This window comes from Pelophylax lessonae, assembly GCF_965119305.1.
Source record: "Pelophylax lessonae genome assembly, chromosome: 8".
Taxonomy (NCBI): Eukaryota; Metazoa; Chordata; class Amphibia; order Anura; family Ranidae; genus Pelophylax; species Pelophylax lessonae.
Window position 1 is genome coordinate 82,061,579 of NC_138775.1, and position 21,554 is coordinate 82,083,132.

The 21,554-nt window shown below is 42.9% G+C and overlaps 1 protein-coding gene across 3 annotated transcripts in view; it reads left to right on the forward strand.

Moving 5' to 3' along the window:
* The window catches only part of CFAP92 (cilia and flagella associated protein 92 (putative)), a 194,734-nt gene that overhangs the window by 154,588 nt on the left and 18,592 nt on the right, over positions 1-21,554 (forward strand). For 2 of the 3 annotated variants that reach the window (XM_082265897.1, XM_082265898.1), the window contains exons 14-16: positions 1,395-1,548; positions 7,250-7,449; positions 16,720-16,883. In XM_082265897.1, coding sequence (XP_082122023.1) covers positions 1,395-1,548; positions 7,250-7,449; positions 16,720-16,883 — 518 coding nt within the window. The remainder of the gene's footprint in view (positions 1-1,394; positions 1,549-7,249; positions 7,450-16,719; positions 16,884-21,554) is intronic. The other variant, XR_014225599.1, reaches the window with a different exon arrangement.

The following is a 21,554-nucleotide window of genomic DNA, read 5'->3' on the forward strand; positions in this document are numbered from 1 at the left end:
TACTATGTAGGACCGTTGATCTCTGTTCTTACACTAGTAGCCACAGCCAATCACAGTCAGAAACACGCCTCTAGGGACACACTTAACCCCTCCCTCTCCAATAAAGTTAACTCCTTCATTGCCAGTGTCATTTTTACAGTAACAGTGCATATGTATAGCACTGATTACTGCAGTAATGTCACTGGTACCCCCAAAAGTGTCAAAAATGTCAGTCAAGGGTCCTATCTGTCTGCCGCAATGTCGCAGTACCGCAAAAAAAATCGCAGATCGCCGCCATTACTCGTTAAAAAAAAAAAACAACAAAAATGACAAAAATCTTTCCCTTAGTAAACGCAATAACTTTTGCGCAAACCAATCAAAATACGCTTTTTGCGATTTTTTTTTTTTTTTTTTTTTTTTTTTTTTTTTTTTACCAAACATATGTAGCACAAAACAAATTGGCCTGAAATGTTAAAAAATTTTGATTTTTGCATTTTTTTTTGGGGGAATTTCATATTAAAAAATGTGAAAAATAGTGTTATTTTTGCAAAATTGACGCCCTTTTTTTGTTTATAGCGCATGATCAAAAAATCGCACAGGTGATCAAATACCACCAAAAGAAAGCTCTGTTTGTGGGAAAAAAAGGACGTCAAATTCGTTTAGGTACAGCGTCGCACGACCGCGCAATTGTTCGTTAAAGTCACGCAGTGCCGAATTGCAAAATAGGCCCTGGTCAGGAAGGGGGTAAAATCTTCCGGGGCTTAAGTGGTTAATCAGCGGGATATGATGTATTGTAGAAAAGCAACTTCAGTAAAACAAAGCACTGAAATTCTGAATAAATTGGAGCCATTAATAAAGTTTGAACAAAAATTCATTCAGTGTGCATCTTTCTCACTTCATTCAGTCTGCACCTTTCTCATAGGAGTCCCCTTCAAATCAGGAACCCTATTAGATTCCCCTTATATCAGGGTCTCCATCAGAGTCCCACTTACACTCTAGTCCTCTTTGTCAGAGTGCACAACATGGTCCTTCCTTATATCACACTCCACATCAGACTCCCATCTTACATCAGGGTCCCAATCAATGCAGAGACTGCACATATCAGCTGAGGGCCGGAAAACTTTTGTAATGGGTCAAAGTTTCGATACCCCTGGTATAGGCCATAGATAGCCTCTAAGAAAAAAGTATAATTGTTTTTCTTCTTTCTTAAACCTAAAAAACAGCATATCTAGGTGAAAACAATAAAAAATTATTTTCCTAAAACCTACAAAATGGAAAGGTCAGACTTGACAGCCAAATAGTTTCTCTGCAAGTTTAATTAGGTCTTAACATAGCACAGCCACATCTCCCCTCGCTTTCAGAAAGGTCAGTCTGAGAGAGTAAATACATATATACTGTTTTCATTTTTATTGAAGGCCTGGAAAGAAAATATCCTGCATGCAAATACTCTACAGCCCACCCTTTCCCGAGACCGCTGGAGCTGGGCTAAGCGAAACATTGATTTCAACCTGTACAGGAAGCCCCAAGAGAGATGCTCTGCGTTGGACTTGGGCCCCATCCATCTCACAGGTAAGAGGAAACCTCTTAATTTTTTGTAGTAAAACATGTTCCTAATTACAAGCACAGCTTTATATAAATGTAACTGCAGTAAACTTCCCACAGGACTGATATAATTAGTATGCCTTATTGCTGCTTTCATGTAATTAACAGCACGATATAAGATTAAGCCAAAAACACATTTATCATTTCCCCGGAAGAGCTGGTATATTTAGATGTGGCTAGACCTCCCTCAAGCACCCAATGTGCAAATGAATAAACTCTAGGAGAAGTCGGAGTAACTGTGAAATGACTGGAGGGGGAAACTGTACACAAACAGAAAAGATATTAAAGAACATGCAGCCTCAGACTTTGCAGAGGAAATATTGAGAGACGGCACTTTTTATCTGCTCTGTTTAATGTGTTTTCCTGAAATATAGCACACTAACTAAATCTTCAAATTGGCAGCAAAGTTATGTTTCCTGTTTTCTATATCCCCAAACAAAACCTTCCAATACTTCCTAGAGCAGTATTCTTTACTTTAACACTATAAGAGCCAAATATGTTTCTGTTATAGTTTTTGTAGTTCAGAATGTTGCTAAAGGTTATTGAAGTTTCAGAAGCTGTGCAGTGACTGAAAAAGGCCATTAATGGATTGAAATTTGGCCGGTTCAGAAGAATGAGCCGAATTTCGATCTGTCTATGAGCAGGCTGTTTGTGTTGAAGTTGACTTTATTACAGTTAGCCTTTTATTTTTTTTCTTTGTGCGATCAGTGCTGGCGGCTATAGCTGCTGGCAGTGATCATTGTATTCTGATGGTGGAAAACCTCCCGCTGTCAGAATACATTAGTGCAATGGGAGGGATTCCCCTATCAACACTGACTGTGTTGATGGTGGAATCCAGCAATTTTCTTTCCTTCAGCCCGTGGTTAAAGGAAAGAAAACTGTATAATGTATGGCTTACTTTAGCTGTGTCATACATAAGCAAATATTTGGCCAGATGACTTTCAAGGAACATCCACACAAAAGGGGGCCGGTCCAATGCAAGGGCAGGGGAGGTACAATTGGTGGGGGGTGTTGGGGCTGCAGGCTTTCCTCTCCCCCTCAGAAGCTGTTGTCAGAGCTCCTGATACAAAGAGAATGAGAGCTATGAAACTGAAAGGTGAGACCTCTTGAGACGCTTTCCTTGTGAATTCTTGGCTGTTATTTGTTCAACAAAACACATGTAACCTAAACATGTGACATTTCTGGTGGAACTGCTGTGTACTATATGCAGCAGAAAAAAAACATGAATTTTGACTTACCTGTAATTTCCAGTAAGCTCAGACTGGATATTTCTAGAAAATATTAGGAGGGTACTCATACTCCACTCTATATTCTTCTCCTAGTTATAACACAGATAATAGGTGTACCACCCTGTAACACCAGTGGAAATAGGAAGAAGTAGCGCTAAATCATAAATATTTTCTAAATTACATATTAGGTAATCTATACAGTGCCTTGAAAAAGTATTCTCCCCCTTGACCTTTTACCTATTTTGTTACATTACAGCCTTAAGTTCGATGTTTTGTTAATCTGAATTTTATGTGATGGATCAGAACACAATAATCTAAGTTGGTGAAGTGAAATGAGAAAAATATATACATAAAACAATTTTTTTAGAAATAGAAAACAGAAAATTGGCATGTGCGTATGTATTCACCCCCTTTGGTATGAAGCCCATAAAAAGCTCTGGCACAACCAATTACCTTCAGAAGTCACATAATTAGTGAAATGATGTCCACCTGTGTGTAATCGAAGTGTCACATGATCTGTCATATATACACACCTTTTTTGAAAGGCCCAAGAGGCTGCAACACCTAAGCAAGAGGCACCACCACTAACCAAATATTGCCACGAAGACCTAAAAAACTCTCCAAACAAGTAACGGACAATGTCAAATCAATCAAATCTATCAAATCTATCATAACCAAATGGAAAGAACATGGCATAACAGCAAACCTGCCAAGAGATGGCTGCCCACCAAAACTCACAGACCAGGCAAGGAGGGCAATATTCAGAGAGGCAGCACAGAGACCCGAGGATACCCTTCTGGAGGCGCTGCAGAGTTCCACAGTAGAGACTGGAGTATCTGTACATAGGATAACCATAAGCCATACGCTCCATAGAGTTGGGCTTTATGGCAGAGTGGCCAGAAGAAAGCCATTACACTCAGCAAGAAATAAAATGGCACGTTTTGAGTGTGCGAAAAGGCATGTGGGAGACTCCCAAAATGTATGGAGGAAGGTGCTCTGGTCTGATGAAACTAAAATTAAACTTTTCGGCCATCAAAGAAAACGCTATGTCTGGCGCAAACCCAACACATCACATCACCCAAAGAACACCATCCCCACAGTGAAACATGGTGGTGGCAGCACCATGTTGTGGGGATGTTTTTCAGCAGCAGAGACTGAGAAATTGATCAGAGTTGAGGGAAAGATAAATGGTGCTAAATACAGGGATATTCTTGAGCAAAACCTGTTCCACTTTGTGTGTGTTTTGAGGCTAGGATGGAGGTTCACCTTCCAGCAGGACAATGACTCCAAACACACTGCCAAAGCAACACTTGAGTGGTTTAAGAGGAAACATGTAAATGTGTTGGAATGGCCTAGTCAAAGCCCAGACCTCAATCCAATAAAAAATCTGTGGTCAGACTTAAAGATTGCTGTTCACAAGCGCAAACCATCCAACTTGAATGAGCTGGAGCAGTTTTTCAAAGAGGAATGGGCAAAAATCCCAGTGGTAAGATGTGGCAAGCTCATAGAGACTTATCCAAAGCAACTTGGAGCTGCTGTTGCCGCAAAAGGTGGCTCTACAAAGTATTGACTTTAGGTGGGGGTGAACAGTTATGCACGTTTTCTGTTATTTTTTCCTATTTGTTGTTTGCTTCACAATAAAAAAAAAAAAAAAAAAAAAACATTTTCACCCAAGGGGGTGAAAACTTTGCAAGGCACTGTATATATAGCAAGCCATTCTTTAAGCCACTCTAAATGTGTAAATATCAAACTATATATACATGTATATATTTGCAAAAAATGATAATAAATGGTAAACTGCGAAAGTGCTTTATCATACCTTAAGAAGGGAAAGACGCAACTTTGTGCTCTAGTTATAGACCAATAGCATTGTTGAATGCGGACACAAAATTATACGCAAAGTTCCTAGCCAACAGATTCAAAGATATGATACCTGACTGTATCCATGCAGACCAAGCCGGGTTTTTACCTGAACAGAAGGCAGAGAGATAATAGGGTGATAACAATACTCCTATTGCATAAACTGAGAAGAGAAAAGTCCCTAGCTCTACTCCTGTCAATAGACGGCGAAAAGGCATATGACAGGGTATGGTATAAATACACCTGCTGAGGTGTACTAAGCCGCGCTCATCTAAGGTGCACTATGTGTTTTAAGATTGTCAAACATTGTGAGCCATTGACAAATGGAGTTATATGAAATATGAATATGTAAATATATATAAATATAAAAATAAATATAAAGTGCTTCAACAGTTGATTAAAGTGCATAAGTAAATACTTGTATAGTGTGTGGGAGATAAGCTCGGTGGCGGGTATGGATGACCCCTTTGGGGGGGTTCGTTACACACAGGGAGATAGCCGAGAAGTGGTTGCAAACAACAGTTTGGTTTATTCATGCAATTTTCTTCACACAAGTGCAAGTGTCAAAACATCAAAATAAAAATAAAACACAAAATAAATCCTTGCCACTGTGGGCGGCTACCTTCTCACATACAGGAACCTACCTACGGAGTCTGTCTCCAACCTACTGTTGGGCAAACTTTGCTGATCCTACAGCAGACACTCAATAGTCCATTCATTTTCTCTTCACCCAACAAATGTCCATTGAACATGTCCCTGTTCCTCTTCACATTGAACGTGTCCCTTTGCTTGTCTCTTCACATAGCAAATAGTTCATTTATTTCTTCCACATAGAAATAGTTCATTTTCTCACCTTGAGAAGTCTTCACACTTTTTACCCTCCTCAGCGCACATCGCTCCAGGAGGTCTTCCCCATGCTCACACAGCTTCAGGGGGCACACATCTGACTGTCCTCCTCTCCCCAGCTTCACACAGCATCAGGAGGCAGCAATCCTTCTCCCAGGCTTCACACAGCATTGGGAGGCACACATCTGACTGTCCTCCTCTCCCCAGCTCACACAGCGTCAGGAGGCAGCAATCAATAGACTTCCTTTGGACAAATTATAGAGGCCTTAACTTCCTCATTCCGAACAGCTGAAGGCCTTTCAACTTCCTTAAGCCGTCCTGGCTACCTTTTCAGCCGACACCCTATAGTAATTGGTGAATTTTCTAAACCAGGTGGAAATGTATCTCCTGTCTGTGACTACATCCACAGATTTACCGGACTTCCTGTCACAAGTGTTAAACATTTCAAACATAATTCCCTGGTTTTCTTTAACATAGAATAAATACTATGTAGGAAAACTGTAATAAGTAAGGCTACAGTGTCGGAATAGTACAGAGTAAACTTGTTTTACCTGTCAACGTCACCGGTCCTAATCAGGGCTCAGGCTTCACCTGTTAGTGTGGGCATACCCCGGCAGGGGTCTCCAGGGTCTGAGTTCCATAGTGATGGACCACTGCCGTGGACCTGTATCAAAACTCTGCAGCTAGCTACACCCATTTCATTGCTGGGGTGAGCGCCCATGCAGGTTCCAGTACCTGAAGCAACAAAACAGGCTGTCCACTGTCTGGGTACAGCTCCCAAGATTATATTGAGGTTGCAGTCATTCGGATGCTTCTATTGTTGAATTAGAAGAGAGTAAGAAGTTGATTGAAGAATTTGAAGTAAAACAATATACTAATGAAGCTAATTATTTCTCTGTAAGGGAGAAGAGGTCTATCACCTTAGGACAGTAGGAAAAAACATGAGATAGAGTGGGGTAGAGTTAGGGGGCGTTAGAGACCCAATAGGGCGTGTCCAGCAAAGTTTTCCAGTGTCCAGTCACCTGAAGGCACCAGTTATAATTCAGGGTTCATGAAAATTCAGTCTGTCTTGTACTGTACAATTAAAATGTATTTTTAAATGCAAAATTTATGATATTGTGAGCAACAAATTGTACATACTGTACCTGCAAAAATATATTGCCTGGTAACTCAGGCTCAGGGTACAGGTCATAGGTGGTAATTCCCCCTTCCCCCCCATAGTACTTGGTGCCCAAGCAGTCCATTGCCATGTCTGAGCATTGTTACATATGGACATGCAAATGTGCCTTTTACTATGCAAATACCAACTTTTAGAAATTAATTTTTAACATGCTGGATAAGTGTGGTGAGATATACTGTAGGTAGAAGCACACACTTTAGTATGTCTGCTAATTACACTGCCAAACTTAGTTAATATCTTTAAACATTGAGACAGGTACTCTTTAATATTCATATTCAACTTACAGGTTACCTTTAAAAAGTTGACCATAAGTTGAACATCAAAGTGAAAACCATTGCTTGTAGAGTTGAATGCTCAGTTTGGGAGACAAAAGACAATCTTTTCTGTTGCCTAAATAAATAATAGCTAGACAAGCAGTGGAAAGTTCTGGATTTTGTCAAGAACAATAGCTGATAGTATGTAGTACTCCCAGAGATTCCTCCATGGGGAACAATACCTAAAAGTTTGTATGCAGCTTCGGCATAAGTTTTGATTGATGTTCTCTTTCTTGTAGATGATAATTTTAAGGAAGAACAAAAGACTGCTCAAAGTCCTGCAGAATATAAGCAGAAAATGAAATTCTATCGATGTCTGCCACAGACTGAGTTGACTTCGCAGGGACCTCAGGCCAGTAACCAGATGACAAAACTCCAGGGATTGCTAAAAGACAAAGGAGCTAAAGTGGCTCTGCGGAAGCCTGGACTAGCATTGAAGGTATAAAGCTACATGCACTAATAATATACTTAACTGAAACTCATTATTAGCATTTCTGTGCTAGAAACTCTGGTTTTACCTTAAAACCAAAATGGATGGATGTACAAAGCTGCCTTAAAAAGAGTGACAACTGTATGCAATGTTAACAGTGAGAGAAAATCATCTCTAGTGTGATGTTAAAGAGAAGAGATGGGGAAAGGGGGTGAAAAAGAGAAGGAGAAGATAAAAATATTGGAACTGGCACAATCATTTCCCACACACAGGTGTACAGGAAGCAATGTTGACCAGCCATTAAGGAGGTCAGGAACAAAGACCATAGGGTAGCCCCCCTCCCTCTGGACACCAAAGGTTTTGAAGGTACCTAAGACTAACAGTTTCCATTTCTGAGTGTTCTCTGAGTGTTATCCAAGGTTCTATATGTTTAGACGCTTTTTGTGCTTATCTAGGATACTAGTTACCCTTTAATTGACCACCCTGTTTTTTTCCCTGATGTATACACAAAGCTGGAGATTGACTTGAAGATTAAGATCTACTGTATATCTCAAGCTATGTAATATGTCACCCATTAAAAAATTGCAGGCAAAAGCACAGAAAGGATCAAAGTATTTTAAATGCTTACTTGCAGTTTTTCCTTTCCAATAATTTATTTAATTCATTTGCATTATACCTCTAAACTAGTCTAGTAGGTGTGTGGTAACATGGACCGGTAAGCGGCGGAATTAATTTATTTATCCTTCAAGGAAGTTAATCAGTGATGAAAAATATGGCGTATGGGGACCTATTTATGGTCCTAGGTAACATCCACGCACCCGGTCCAGCACTGCCACCTCTCCATTGTGCTCTCAGCCGCACTCACATACTCACCTCCTCTATATACAGTGCAGGGTTCATAGCCCTGCACTGTAAGTGAAGGACCACTCAGAGCCTTGAGGACAGTGCTGGAAGTAGAAGATTACAGCACTGGAACTTGCTGGCTGAGGAATAGGGTAAGTAATGCATCCTGTTCCTTCACCCTTAGTCTAAGGGAACATTTCACTGTTATGGGGAGGGGGAACTACAAGGGTAGATTTTGTCTAGTTCCCAAAGTTATTGGTTGAACTAGATGGACTTGTGTCTTTTTTTTTAATCAGACTAACTATGTAAAGTTAAGCTTTAACCAACTAACATATTCAAACAAATCACAAAGCCATATGACTGTTAGCATTAGGTGCTCCTAACCCCACAGAATAAGGCTACAGCCATGTTTATCACATGTAAGTCCCGGTTCACACTTCTGCGATGCGGGAACGCTGCGAATATGCAGCGTGTTCCCGCATCTCATCCGCACCCCTGGCAGTTCACACTGCCATATGCGATACGCAGGGGGTGTCCATTAAAGGTTAAAGACACCCCCAGTTGAGATCGTATATCGCAGTGCGATCTGCAAGTTCGCACAGAATGGGATCGCACTATCCGAACCACCATGCGATCCGATTCTGCTGCGGATAAAAAAAAGGGTCATGTGCGTGTTTAGTGCGATTGCGGTGCCAATTCAGCCATACAAACTGTATGGCTGAAATTTGCACTGCACAGAGATTGCATGTAATTTAGGAGCAGTGCGCTCCGCATTACATGCGATCTCTGTGATCGCACTAATGTGAACCGGCACTAACCGCACTTGTTTGGGAAGTTAATTCCTGGACATTATGGTGAGATGATTAGTCATGACTGTTGACCGCTCATAGCCTATTCGAACGTTACCATTGTACCCATGTCAAGAAGAAGGGGTGCTCCCAAAGTCTCACCTATGAAATGGTATGCACAGCAAAACCTATTTAAGGAAAAAGAACAAACATGGGTATCAGAAAAATACAGAGATACCTGAACAAAGAAAGTAGTAAGAGAACCAGAAACAGTCCAGAAGCGCAAGCGTAGCAAAAGTGAGGGTAGAAAAAAATCCATCCACTTCTTTTGCATGCAAAGGGGAAGCCTACATCAGGGTACTAAAAGTGGATTTTCTAGTATAAACAGCACATTAGAGCAGCTAAAAGAACACTATCAGAGGGGCTGAAAGATGCACAGACAATTATCTGAACCAGGTTATGGGAGACAAGCTTGTCATATCATTAGGGACTGAGTTTACCAATGAATAGCTAAATTAAACGTACGATGAGCATGCTGATTGCACAGTACGGCATGTGTAACAGATATTACATACCATTTAGATATCAGCAGAAGCAGTGATATAATAAGTCTACAGGGATAGCTATCTGTGCCAAACCACTGATCAGCTGATTTCCATCAGTGTGCTTCTGTGGTGCACAGTTTAAGATTTGTATTGTAGTCAAAACAAATGCATTAAAGGGGGGCTTTGGTTTAGAAATGTAAAAAGTATCCTGTTCCCCTTTATATTACATAACCTCCATGAGATGTGTGAAGGATGCCTGTCCATGTGTCTCGTCCAGCCCATGTGTTGAGAGAAAGAAAATGTCTTGGTGGTCCGTTTATAAAAATAGGGGGGGCCAACTTGAGGTATAGATGAATAAACATACATGGTTTACAGCACAGGACACAGGCAAAGTATTAATAGACCCCAGGTTATAGGTTTGTATCACTATCATCAGGTGACTGGACACCGGCAAAGCATTCAAGGACACGCCTACTGGGCACCTCCCCTTTAACCCTACCCCAATAAGTGAGTCCTTTTACTCCAAGATATGGAATTTACAGGTACGTTAAAATTCCTCTTATCTTAATCATACAGTTCAGAATTCAGACAAAGTATTCATAGACTCTGGGACATTCTCAAGCAATGAACAAGAAGGATGGGCAACAACTAGGCAAACTGAACTGTGCCAACAGGCCCAGCAACAACAAGGGTATAAAAAAATAAAAGTTTTTACAAGGGAGAGAGAGAAGCCAGAGGCTAAAGGCCAAATTCTGGTCAAGACCTGATTGTAGGAAGGCCAGAATAGAGGACCCAGAGTAACCTTTGAGATTGAAGTGCCTGTGTTCACACCAGGCAAATAAGGATTTCCAGGTACAATAGCAGATCTTTCTGGAAGTGGCTGAAGTCTTTGTACCAGGTTCTAATTGGCCAGTTTGGTGCAATGAGAACCACTGGCTTCCTCTCTTACTCTTTCTGAGCAGACATGGCAGGATTTGCACAGGGAAGAAGGCATACAGTGCCTTAAAAGACTATTCATTGGGATCTGATTCGGGAAACGGGGCAATTTTGAGCCCTGGAGAGAGATGATTGTATTAAAGCCATTTTTGTTTGAGGAATTGTGACATAGATGCAGAGAATTCTTCTTTTGTCCAGTAGGTCACTTGTTGCATACTTGAAATAGAGCTAGAATTGAATGCAGAGCCCGGTGTTTGTATCAGCTCCTGGACTGGTACTAAGGGCACATTGTCACTCTGAGGTTGAAGTGATTGTAAATTCCCTTTTCTTTTCAATAGAAAAAACAAACATGTTATACTTGCCTCCTCTGTACACTTGGCTTTGGTCACAGCAGCCCAGATCCTCCTCTTCTCTGGTGCCTCTTTACTGCTTCTTGACCCATCCTCGTGTCGAGTGCCCCCCTATCAGCTTGCTATAGGGGCACCCGAGCAGAGTCAATGCTCCCTGTGTTCATTCAGACATGGAGCTACGGCCTGGCTCCGCCCTCTCTCTCCCCTGATTTGCTGACTTTGACAGCAGCGGGTGCCAGTGGCGCCGCTGCTGTCTCAGTCAATCAGGAGGGAGAGTCTCGGACAGCCGAAACACTCGTGGACATTTCTGGAGAGATATGGGCTCAGATAAGTATTAGGGGGTGTTGTGGAGGCTGCTGCACACAGATGTTATAGTGCATAGAATGCATTAAGATAAAAAAAACTTCTGACTTTACAACACCTTTGAGTGTTGTGTGGGCAATTGTTTGTCTGTGGTTTTATCGTGGCTCCCCTTTGCCTGGTCTCCAGCATAGCCATGCCTGAGGGTATTCCCCTGTTGGATACTTACGAAGTAGAATGCTTGATATAGGGTAAGCTTATCCAGAAGGAGAATACAGCAACCCAGATGTAGACATTTTGTAGTGAATGCTAGTGGCAAAAAAGAGGAATACCATATAAGGACTCTAGGCAAAAGTGGCGGTAAAATGTGCAACGTGTGGTATGATGTAACACCTGGTCACCCCCCTAGGACTAAGCTCTGAATGTTGAATGAACCTTGAACCAAATTAGAAACATTTACCCTGAAGTAAATTCAATTCAAATATAGTCTTAGTCTTTTATAGTAACAGTCAAAAGAATACAAGCTGACCCTTTCTTTCCTGCAAATTTATTTAGTAATAATTCAAACTTTGTTCAGTAATAAAACAGTATCCACTCACATGATTGGTATCCAAAGATAAGCAACGTGTCCAGAAACCTGCACTGCCAGAGGACAGAAAACGGATAGCTCGGAGGCCGACAAGCCTGTCGACTCCTGAAACTGGTACTGCTGCGCTGGACACATTTATCTGTCAGAGTAAGCAGTGTCCGGAGTAGTTTAAGACACAAGTGGAGGGGAAGAATCTATGGGACTAACTGACAATGCGTTTCAGGGACACCCCCTCATTCTCAAGCTTCAGCTGCTGTCTAATTTTAAGCACTTCATTGCTGGCTTCAGGAGTGATAGCTTGCCACCATCCAGGCTGACTGGTTTCTGTCCACTGGCAGTGTGATTCGTGGATACTTTCTTTATCTTTGGATATCAGTCATGTGAGTGGATATTGTTTTTATTACTGAATAAATTTGCCTGTGATTAACCCTGTCCTATGCCCATTTATACTGTTTTAGTGTCAGTATTTCTAATCTTTAGGGAAATATAAAAAAAATAGTACAGTGTACAGTTCACAGGTAGAGGTAGGGTTATATAAAACTGTACACCTTTGAGGATGTAAGTTAGGTAGATTGCATGTAGGTCTTATACAAGGATGATCCAAAGGCATAGGACTCTTTAACTTGCTTTGAGGAACCCAATCCTTTCTCAGAGTGGACTCAGCTGGACAGGGGCTGGCTGCAGTAGCTTCTGCAGATCTGCAAGAAGAAGCTCAAAATATTTCAGAAGTTTATGCATTTCAGCCAGGGTGGAAAGTGTGCATCTTATTAATGTAGTTAAAGCTTAAAGGTGAATGCCCATATGTTCAGGATTTCATGTCTGTAACATCCAAGTATTGTTTGAATTCCCCATGTTTATGTATGGTGACAAGTGCTAGATCTGCATGTATTTGATATGAATGTCCTTAAAATATAAGCTCCCTGGGACCCCTTGCTGCCAACATTATGGTTCCCTTTGTTTGTAAGAATGTAGGTGCTGCAATAATGTCTCTGGGGGTCCCTCTGGTCTTTTCTGTGTAAGGGCAGAGTGTAACCGATCAAATTTAAACTTATCAAGAGGTATTGATGTTGTTGTTTCCTGAAACAAAGCTGTAACAGTGGAAGTGAGATTGTCTATAGACACTGAGAGAGCTCCCTTTCTTAACCTCCCTGGCGGTATGATTCTGTCAGGAATTCTGTACCAAAAGCGGTACAATTTTTTTCATGGAAATTTGGCGTTATGTATTATAGGCCTACAATTCTTAGTAATTACTGACTTAAACCTGACCAAAACAAGACTCTAGTAGACATCCCAGATGTGATAAATTTGAAACCCAAACGCATGAATTATAATCGAATCAATAATATAATTTTATTATATAATATATATAATAAAATTATATTATTGATTAGATTATAATTCATGCGTTATATATTATATATATATGTGTGTGTGTATATATATATATATATATATATATATATATATATATATATATATATATATATATATATATATGTGTGTATATATATATATATAATATATATAACGCATGAATTATAATCGAATCAATAATATAATTTTATATATATATATATGTGTGTATATATATGTGTGTGTGTGCATATATATATATATATATATATAAAATGTGTAATGTGTTTGTGTTTTGTGCAACTTTTTTTTTTTTTTTTAATTTCCCTCCCTAGTTCCGCTCCCATGCAGCATTGCTGCTGCAGGGAACGGAACTAGGAAGTCATCAGACCGACGGAGAGCGGCGGGGATCTCGGCTGGCGGTCACAGCAATGAGAGATCATCGCTGGATCGCCAGGAGAAGGTAAGAGAACACCGCTGCGCTCTCTGCACATCCACCCCGAGCGTGACTCGGGGATACCGATCCTGCACTGAAAAATCCACCCCGAGTCACGCTCGGGGTTACCGCCAGGGAGGTTAAAGGAGAAGTATGGCCAAAGCTTTTTTGGCCATACTTCTCCAATGGATCACAAGAGTACGGTTTGATCTGCACTCCTGTGACCCGTTTTTAGCTAACAGCGGTCACTCACCCAGTCCAGGCTCAGGAAGGATCCTGACCTAATGATTGGGATCCGCCCAGAAGGCTGGACCAGTACCTGACTCAGCCTCTCAGCGACCTGCTGAGAGCCTGAACCAGCCCCTCCACAGCCCAGCACTCCAGTGAATGCTGGAGGGGCAGAGCAGAGACCCAGAGACTGACAGTCCTGGTTCTCTGCTCATAGAATGCTGAGCAGTGCAGAGCCAGCGGGGGACAGATGCAGTATCTGATCGATACTGCATCCACCTAGGTGAGTATAATTGTTTTTTTTTTAAATCCTGAACTTCTCTGTTAAATTTCCTTTTCTAGCATGATTTTCAAGATCCTCCTTTTTTTTTTTCTTAATAAGGGCAGCAGAGTGATCAGTGCTCACGGGGATTAAAGTGGCATTAAACCCAAAAGTAAAGATCTATTTTCTTGCAGATTACCAAGGTTTAGATGTGGCTGCTTTTGTTTTCTCTTTTAGGCTTTATTTTTTTTATTTTCACCTGGCGATCTGGCCAGTAAGTCTGTTGTTTTTCAACAGAACAAGCTCACCTGCAGATGTAACAGTTACAGGGTTAATAAAAAAAAAATTATCACTAACAGAAGGGCTTACATTACTCAGCTTTTATTAATGTAAAACCTTTATCTCAAAAGGAAAAAAAACAGTTTGCTGTAACTACCTTTAACCGCTTCCCCAGATGGATGTACCCGTGCAAATGCGAGTGCATACGTTACCGGTAGGACGCGGGGGGACTGATATTTCAGGGTACAATGGCGGCTTTAGCCACCGTAACTGAGGCCGCTCCATACAAGGTCCAGCTAGTAGGCCACAAAGCCACAGCCTAAATTTTCAGCCTTGCTGACCAGCTGCCCCAAGGGGACCCAAAAAGGTCACCCATCCCATAGCAGGCCCACTGAGGGTGACAGCAGGCCCACAGGCACCAAGGCCAGGGGCACCAATCCACCCCCCCCCCCACCAGACAAGCCAGCTCAGTGCCACCCAGGGAGGGGGAAGAGGGGTTGTAGAGAACCCCGGAGGGACCAAACACCCCAGGGAGTACCCGCACCCACACCAAATCCAGGGAAGGAGAGGAGGGGGGCCCTACTTATGGATCCAGCGAAGCGTGAGGGTAATACTCCCAAGACAGAAACCTCCTCACCACCAGAGTGGGGGAGCTCTCGGCCGAGACTCGGTCGTATGCGACCTTGCGAGATAGCAGGCCAGCCCCCCTCCAATAGAGCTATGTCGTGGCCAACCGGCTACGGTGTGCGCGCGCTCGCTGGCCGGGCTGAGGGGGCCACTGGAACTTTAATAGTCCAGCTCGTCCCTCACCCTGGCAGTTGCTAGAAGATCTCCACAGGAAAAAAACAGGAAGAAATCCAAAAACAAACAGCAAAAAAAAATAAAAAATTTACAAAAATGCCAGGACCTGGTCCTACTCCTGAACTAGGCAAACAAAAACAGTATCTCTAAGCAGAGAGGGGGATTATGCCAGCAGAGGACGGCCCATGGGACGTAGCCAAGCTTTTGTGTTGTCTGCCTAGTCCTACTCCTGTTAAGGGCATCATAACGCTATTGTTAAGAATATGGAGCTGTGTCTGTCAATGAACGGAAAAGAGAAAAAAATATTTTTACATGTAGGAGCGGAGTATCAGAATAGACTTGGGAAGGAGGTGGTTAAAGCATTAGCTGGAGTTTGGTGCATCTAACACTACCCCCCTCCTCCCCAGACTGACAATTCTGCTGTCTAAATGTGCTCCTGTGCTTTCCTCCATAGTGGAGGCCCTCTAATACAGGAGATGTGATACTGGCCAGATCACCAGGTGTAAACGGGGAGGAAAAGCCTAAAAAAGAAAACTAATGCAGCCAACACATTTAGCCCTGGTTCACACTGAATGTGGCTATGAAATCATGTGACTTCACTTGAAATCGCACAATTTCAAAGTCGCATGTCAGTGCGACTTGGCCTACATTTGTGTCGGCATTGCACCAATTTGAGCGGTTTCATTGCCGACTTGCATGCGATTTGGACCTGTCAAATTGCATGACAAGTTATACCAATGTGAACAGGGTCTAAATGTTTGGTAAGCAGCAATATATTACAGATGCTGCTCCTAAATGATAAAAGGGACACTACCCCTTTGTTAAGAGTATCTGCTCCTTGTTCTATGCTGTGTCTGTGGCAGAGCTGACACAGACCAGTTCAACTGGAGCTGTGTGCTCTAATTGTTCTGCCCACCCTCCTCGCTCAGCTGAGAGAAGAATGGAGGAGGAAGGGTTGTAGAATAGACCTAAAGGTCAGTCTAATGGGCCATACACACTATAAGATTTTCTGAAGACTTTTTCCTTTAGACTTACCAAAATCATATAATATGAGGTCAAACCTAAACACTTTCAATTTGTATGCAATCTGGCAGGCCCTTGCACTACATAGAAAAGGTAAATCTGAAGGAAATCTAACCACAAAAGTTGGATAGTGTGTATCCAGCTTAAGTAGAGTTTTCTACAGTTGTTAACTCTGCAGGGGCTGCTCATGCAGTGTATTCACTGCAAAGCCAGGTATGTAGCCCATATGCCACAGCTCACCTTGCCTAGTGGCAATCCCGCTTGACTGCTCACAAGGGGAGGGGGGTTCATCCCCAAAATGGCATTTTCTTGATTTGATTTGTTTAATAGACTAAATAAAAAAAATGCATTTCCTAATTCCCAAATAGCTCTGCCCTTCCAGGGATGCACTCATTTCACTTTCTAACCCCTTTCACTTTCAGAATGTTCCTTTGAAACATTTTATATACCCTTTCCTACTTAGGTGCGATTGTTTGAAATGTAGCTCTTGGCCAAATGAAAGCCTTGCATGAATTCTCTAATTTGTTCAATTCTTATGATGTGCAGCCAATCCCAGCCTTAACTGTGATGCAGAATTCAGAAGAACATATCAGCAGGGGATTTCTTCCTGGGGAGCTCAAAGATCATAGCTTGAAGTGGAGAGACAATGTAATCCCACGCCACCACATGGAGCATGAAACATTTCAGCAACTGAGAGGAAAAGACCTTGAGTAAGTCCAGCTTCTCCATTCACAATAGTGTAATTAACCACAGAAACATTCTTCTGGTTCCCATTCAGAAATATGACTTCTACTCCTTGAGTGGCCTCCAGTAGATGCTGATCTCAGATAGACATAAATAACATGGCTGATGATCTGAAGCAAACGAGATTATGAATGCATCTGACAGGTTAAAAGAAATGTAGGCCGCCATCACCAAAAATGCAGTTGCCTAGACGTCAAAGCTTTGAGTCACTGACCTAAAACATGCAGTCAAGAGTGAACTGCTGGTATGCATTAGGGATAGACCGATATGTTTTTTCAGGGCCGATACTGATATTTTGGCCATCGCATATCGGTATTGGCCGATATTTTGTACATTTAAAGTTTTGAAAAATAAAGACAATTTTTTTTACACAAATCTGGTATTAAACATGTTAATTTTTGTTTAATGCCTAATGGCTGACTTGCTGGCACCCTGTGGTGGGTGGCTGGCTGACTGGCACCCTGTGGTGGGTGGGTGGCTGACTGGCATCCTGTGGTGGGTGGGTGGCTGGCTGGCACCCTGTGGTGGGTGGCGGGTACAGGGCCTGTGGGTGTGGATGGGTGTATGGCTGGGATACACTCCCGCGAGACTAGTCCCAACTCCAGACGAGGCTGTCCAAGGCGAGGGAGGCGGCCTAAGAAGGCAGAATGACGTCACAAAAATATCTGCAATATTGGCCAGTTCCAGGGCCGATACAGATATATCGGGGAAAGTGCATATCGGCCCGCCGATAATCGGTCTATCCCTAGTATGCATACTTGTTACGTGAGTAATGTTATGAAACCATTGGATCAGCAGGCATGTACAGTGCCTTGTGAAAGTATTCACCCCCCTTGGCATTTTTATTGTTTTGTTGCCTCACAACCTGGATTTAACATGGATTGTTTGAGGATTTGTTTCATTTAATTTACAGAACATGCCCACAACTTTGAAGATGTTTTTTTTAGTTGTGAAGCAAACAACAAATATGACAAAATAACAAAAAAATGTCAATGTGCATAACTATTCACCCCCCTAAAGTCAATACTTTATAGAGCCACCTTTTGCAGCAATCACAGCTCCAAGTCGCTTTGGATAAATTTCTATGAGCTTGCCTTATCTTACCACTGGGATTTTTGTCCATTCCTCCTTGCAAAACTGCTCCTGCTCCTTTTAAGTTAGATGGTTTGCGCTTGTGAACAGCAATCTTTAAGTCTGACAACAGAATTTCTATTGGTTTGAGGTCTGGGCTTTGACTAGGCCATTCCAACACATTTACATGTTTCCCCCTAAACCGCTCAAGTGTTGCTTTAGCAGTGTGTTTGGGGTCATTGTCCTGCTGAAAGGTGAACCTCCGTCCTAGCCTCAAATCATGCACATAGTGGTTCAGGTTTTGCTCAAGAATATCCCTGTATTTAGCACCATCCATCTTTCCCTCAACTCTGACCAGTTTCCCAGTCCTGGCTGCTGAAAAACATCCCCACAGCATGATGCTGCCACCACGTTTCACTGTGGGGATGGTGTTCTTTAGGTGATGTGATATGTTGAGTTTGCACCAGACATAGCATTTTCTCTGATGGCCGAAAAGTTTAATTTTAGTCTCATCAGACCAGAGCACCTTCCTCCATACATTTTGGGAATCTCCCACATATCTTTTCACAAACTCAAAACGTGCCATTTTGTTTTTTGCTGAAAGGAATGGTTTTCTTCTGGCCACTCTGCCATAAAGCAACAACTGGAGCGTATGGCTTATTGGCCTCCAATGTACAGATACTAGAGTCTCTGCTGTGGAACTCTGCAGCTCCTCCAAGGTTACCTTAGGTCTATGTGCTGCCTCTATGATGAATGCCCTCCTTGCACGGTCCGTGAGTTTTGGTGGGCGGTCGTCTTTTGGCAGGTTTGCTGTTGTGCCATGTTCTTTCCATTTGGTTATGATAGATTTGATGGTGCTCCTGGGGATCATCAACAACTTTGTCCCTTACTTGTTTGGAGACTCCTTTGTCTTCATGGAAGTGTTTGGTTATGCCCCATACACACGTGCAGATTATCTGAAGACTTTTGTCTGCAGATTTACCTTTTCTATGTAGTGCAAGGGCCTTCCGGATTGCATACAAATTGAAAGTGTTTAGGTTTGACCTCATATATTATATGGTTTTGGTAAGTCTGCAGACAAAAGTATTCAGATAATCGGCACATGTGTACGGGGCATAAGTGGTGCCTCTTGCTTAGGTGTTGCAGCCTCTGGGGCCTTTCACAAAAAGGTGTGTATATGTAATGACAGATCATGTGACACTTAGATTGGACACAGGTGGACATCATTTCACTATGTGACTTCTTGGTTGCACCAGAGCTTTTTATGGGCTTCATAACAAAGGGGTGAATACATACGCACATGCCAATTTTCTTTTTTCTATTTCTAAAAAATAGTTTCATGTATATATTTTTCTCATTTCACTTCACCAATTTAGACTGTTGTGTTCTGATCCATCACATAAAAAATGGATTTTTGTAAGATCTTACCGTAAAATCCTTTTCTCTTAAGCTCATTGACAGACGTAGTCTTCTTGATTCTCAAGAGCTGGGTTATGTTGTCTCCGCAGGAGTAGGACTAGGCAGAAAGACAAAACGTTCTGGCTAAAGCAGTAACAGAGAATTTAACCCAACCCAACTCAATGATAGAGGGGCGGGTACTACGTCTGTCAATGAGCTTAAGAGAAAAGGATTTTACGGTAAGATCTTACAAAAATCCATTTTTCTCTATCGCTCATTGACAGACGTAGTCTTCTTGATTCTCAAGAGCTGGGACATCCAGAAGCAGTGCCACAAATGAGGGGTGGGATTGACAGAAATCAAAATCCAATCTAGAAGGCCCAACCGGTGCCAAACTAGAAGTTCTAAAGGCTCATTATAAACAAAGAATGAGACTTAAAAGAAAAATTTCCAACGGAAAAAAACCCTCGAGGCAGACCACTGGTCTCCTCAAATGGCGGCCTGCAAAACCTTGCGGCCAAACACGGCATCAGATGATGCCATTACATCAACTTTATAATGTTTTGTAAAGGTATGCACCGACGACCAGGTAGCCGCCTTGCACACCTGGACCACTGACGCCTGATGGCGAAAGGCCCATGACGCACTAAGCGCCCGAGTGGAGTGCGCCTTAACAGGGAACGGGGGCTCCCGACCCTTAATAGAATAAGCCTGTACCACCGTTTGTCTGATCCATTTGGAAATGGTCGCGGCAGATGCAGGCAACCCCTTTTTGGGTCCATCCGGGATCACAAAAAGTGAATCCGTCTTGCGAAACGAGTCTGTCGTTTTCAAGTATACCCTGATCGCCCGGACCACATCCAAGGAGTGTAAAGCAAACTCCCGAGGATGACTGGGCTTAGGACACAGGGAAGGTAATACAATTTCTTCATTCAGATGAAATTCTGAAACCACTTTTGGTAGGAAGGATGGATTCGGACGAAGAACCACCAGATATGGGGAACGACAAGATAATGCGGCCAGTTCTGACACCCTGCGTGCAGAAGTAATAGCCACCAAGAAGGCCACCTTCTGGGACAACGTAGGTAGAGGAATCTCCCTAATATCTTCAAAGGGAGGTTTCTGAAGAACCGACAATACTAAATTAAGATCCCAGGGTGGTAACGGCGCGCGCACTGGCGGAGCCAGATGTCGCACCCCCTGGATGAAATTCCGCACCAAGGAATGAGTAGCCAAAGGCTTCTGAAAGAAGATAGCTAATGCTGAGACCTGACCCTTGATAGTAGTCAAGGCCAGTTTCTGCTCAACCCCTTGTTGCAGAAAAGCTAATATTCGACTAACCGAATAAGACCGTGGACGGAACCTCAGAGGTTCACACCATGCAATGTAGGACTTCCATGTACGATGATAAATCTTTCTGGAAGTCGCTTTCCTTGCTTCAACTAGAGTAGGAATAACTGAAGCTGACAAACCTTTGTCCTTCAGCACCTGGGTCTCAATAGCCAGGCCGTTAAAGCCAGCGATCGTAAAGCAGGATGGAAGATCGGTCCCTGAGACAGTAGGTCCTCCCTGAGAGGAAGTCTCCACGGGACGTCCGCCACCAGTCTGACCACGTCGGCGTACCAAGCTCGACGAGGCCAGTCCGGAGCTACCAGGATTACTGGAATTCCTTCCTCCTCTATCCTGCGAAGAAGTCTTGGCAGTAACCCGAGAGGAGGGAAGGCATACATTAGCTGGTATTGCCCCCACGGGGCGATCAGTGCGTCTGCGGTCTCTGCTAGAGGATCGCGGGAGCGAGCCACGAATCTCTGTACTTTCCTGTTGAATCGTGATGCCAACAGATCCACATCCGGGGTGCCCCACCGTAGGCACAACTGGTGGAAAACTTCTGGATGGAGGGACCATTCCCCCTGATCCAGAGTCTGACGGCTGAGATAATCTGCCTGCCAATTCTCCACCCCCGGAATGAACACCGCAGAGATAGCTGGAACAAATCGTTCCGCCCAGCGAAGAATGCAAGCCGCTTCTTTGGCCGCTCGGACACTCTTGGTGCCCCCCTGGTGATTGACATAAGCCACGGTGGATCCGAACCGGGCTGCCCTGGAGCTGCTCGGTCCAGTGAATCAGACAAAGTCTGATCGCTCTCAGTTCCAATACATTTATCGGCC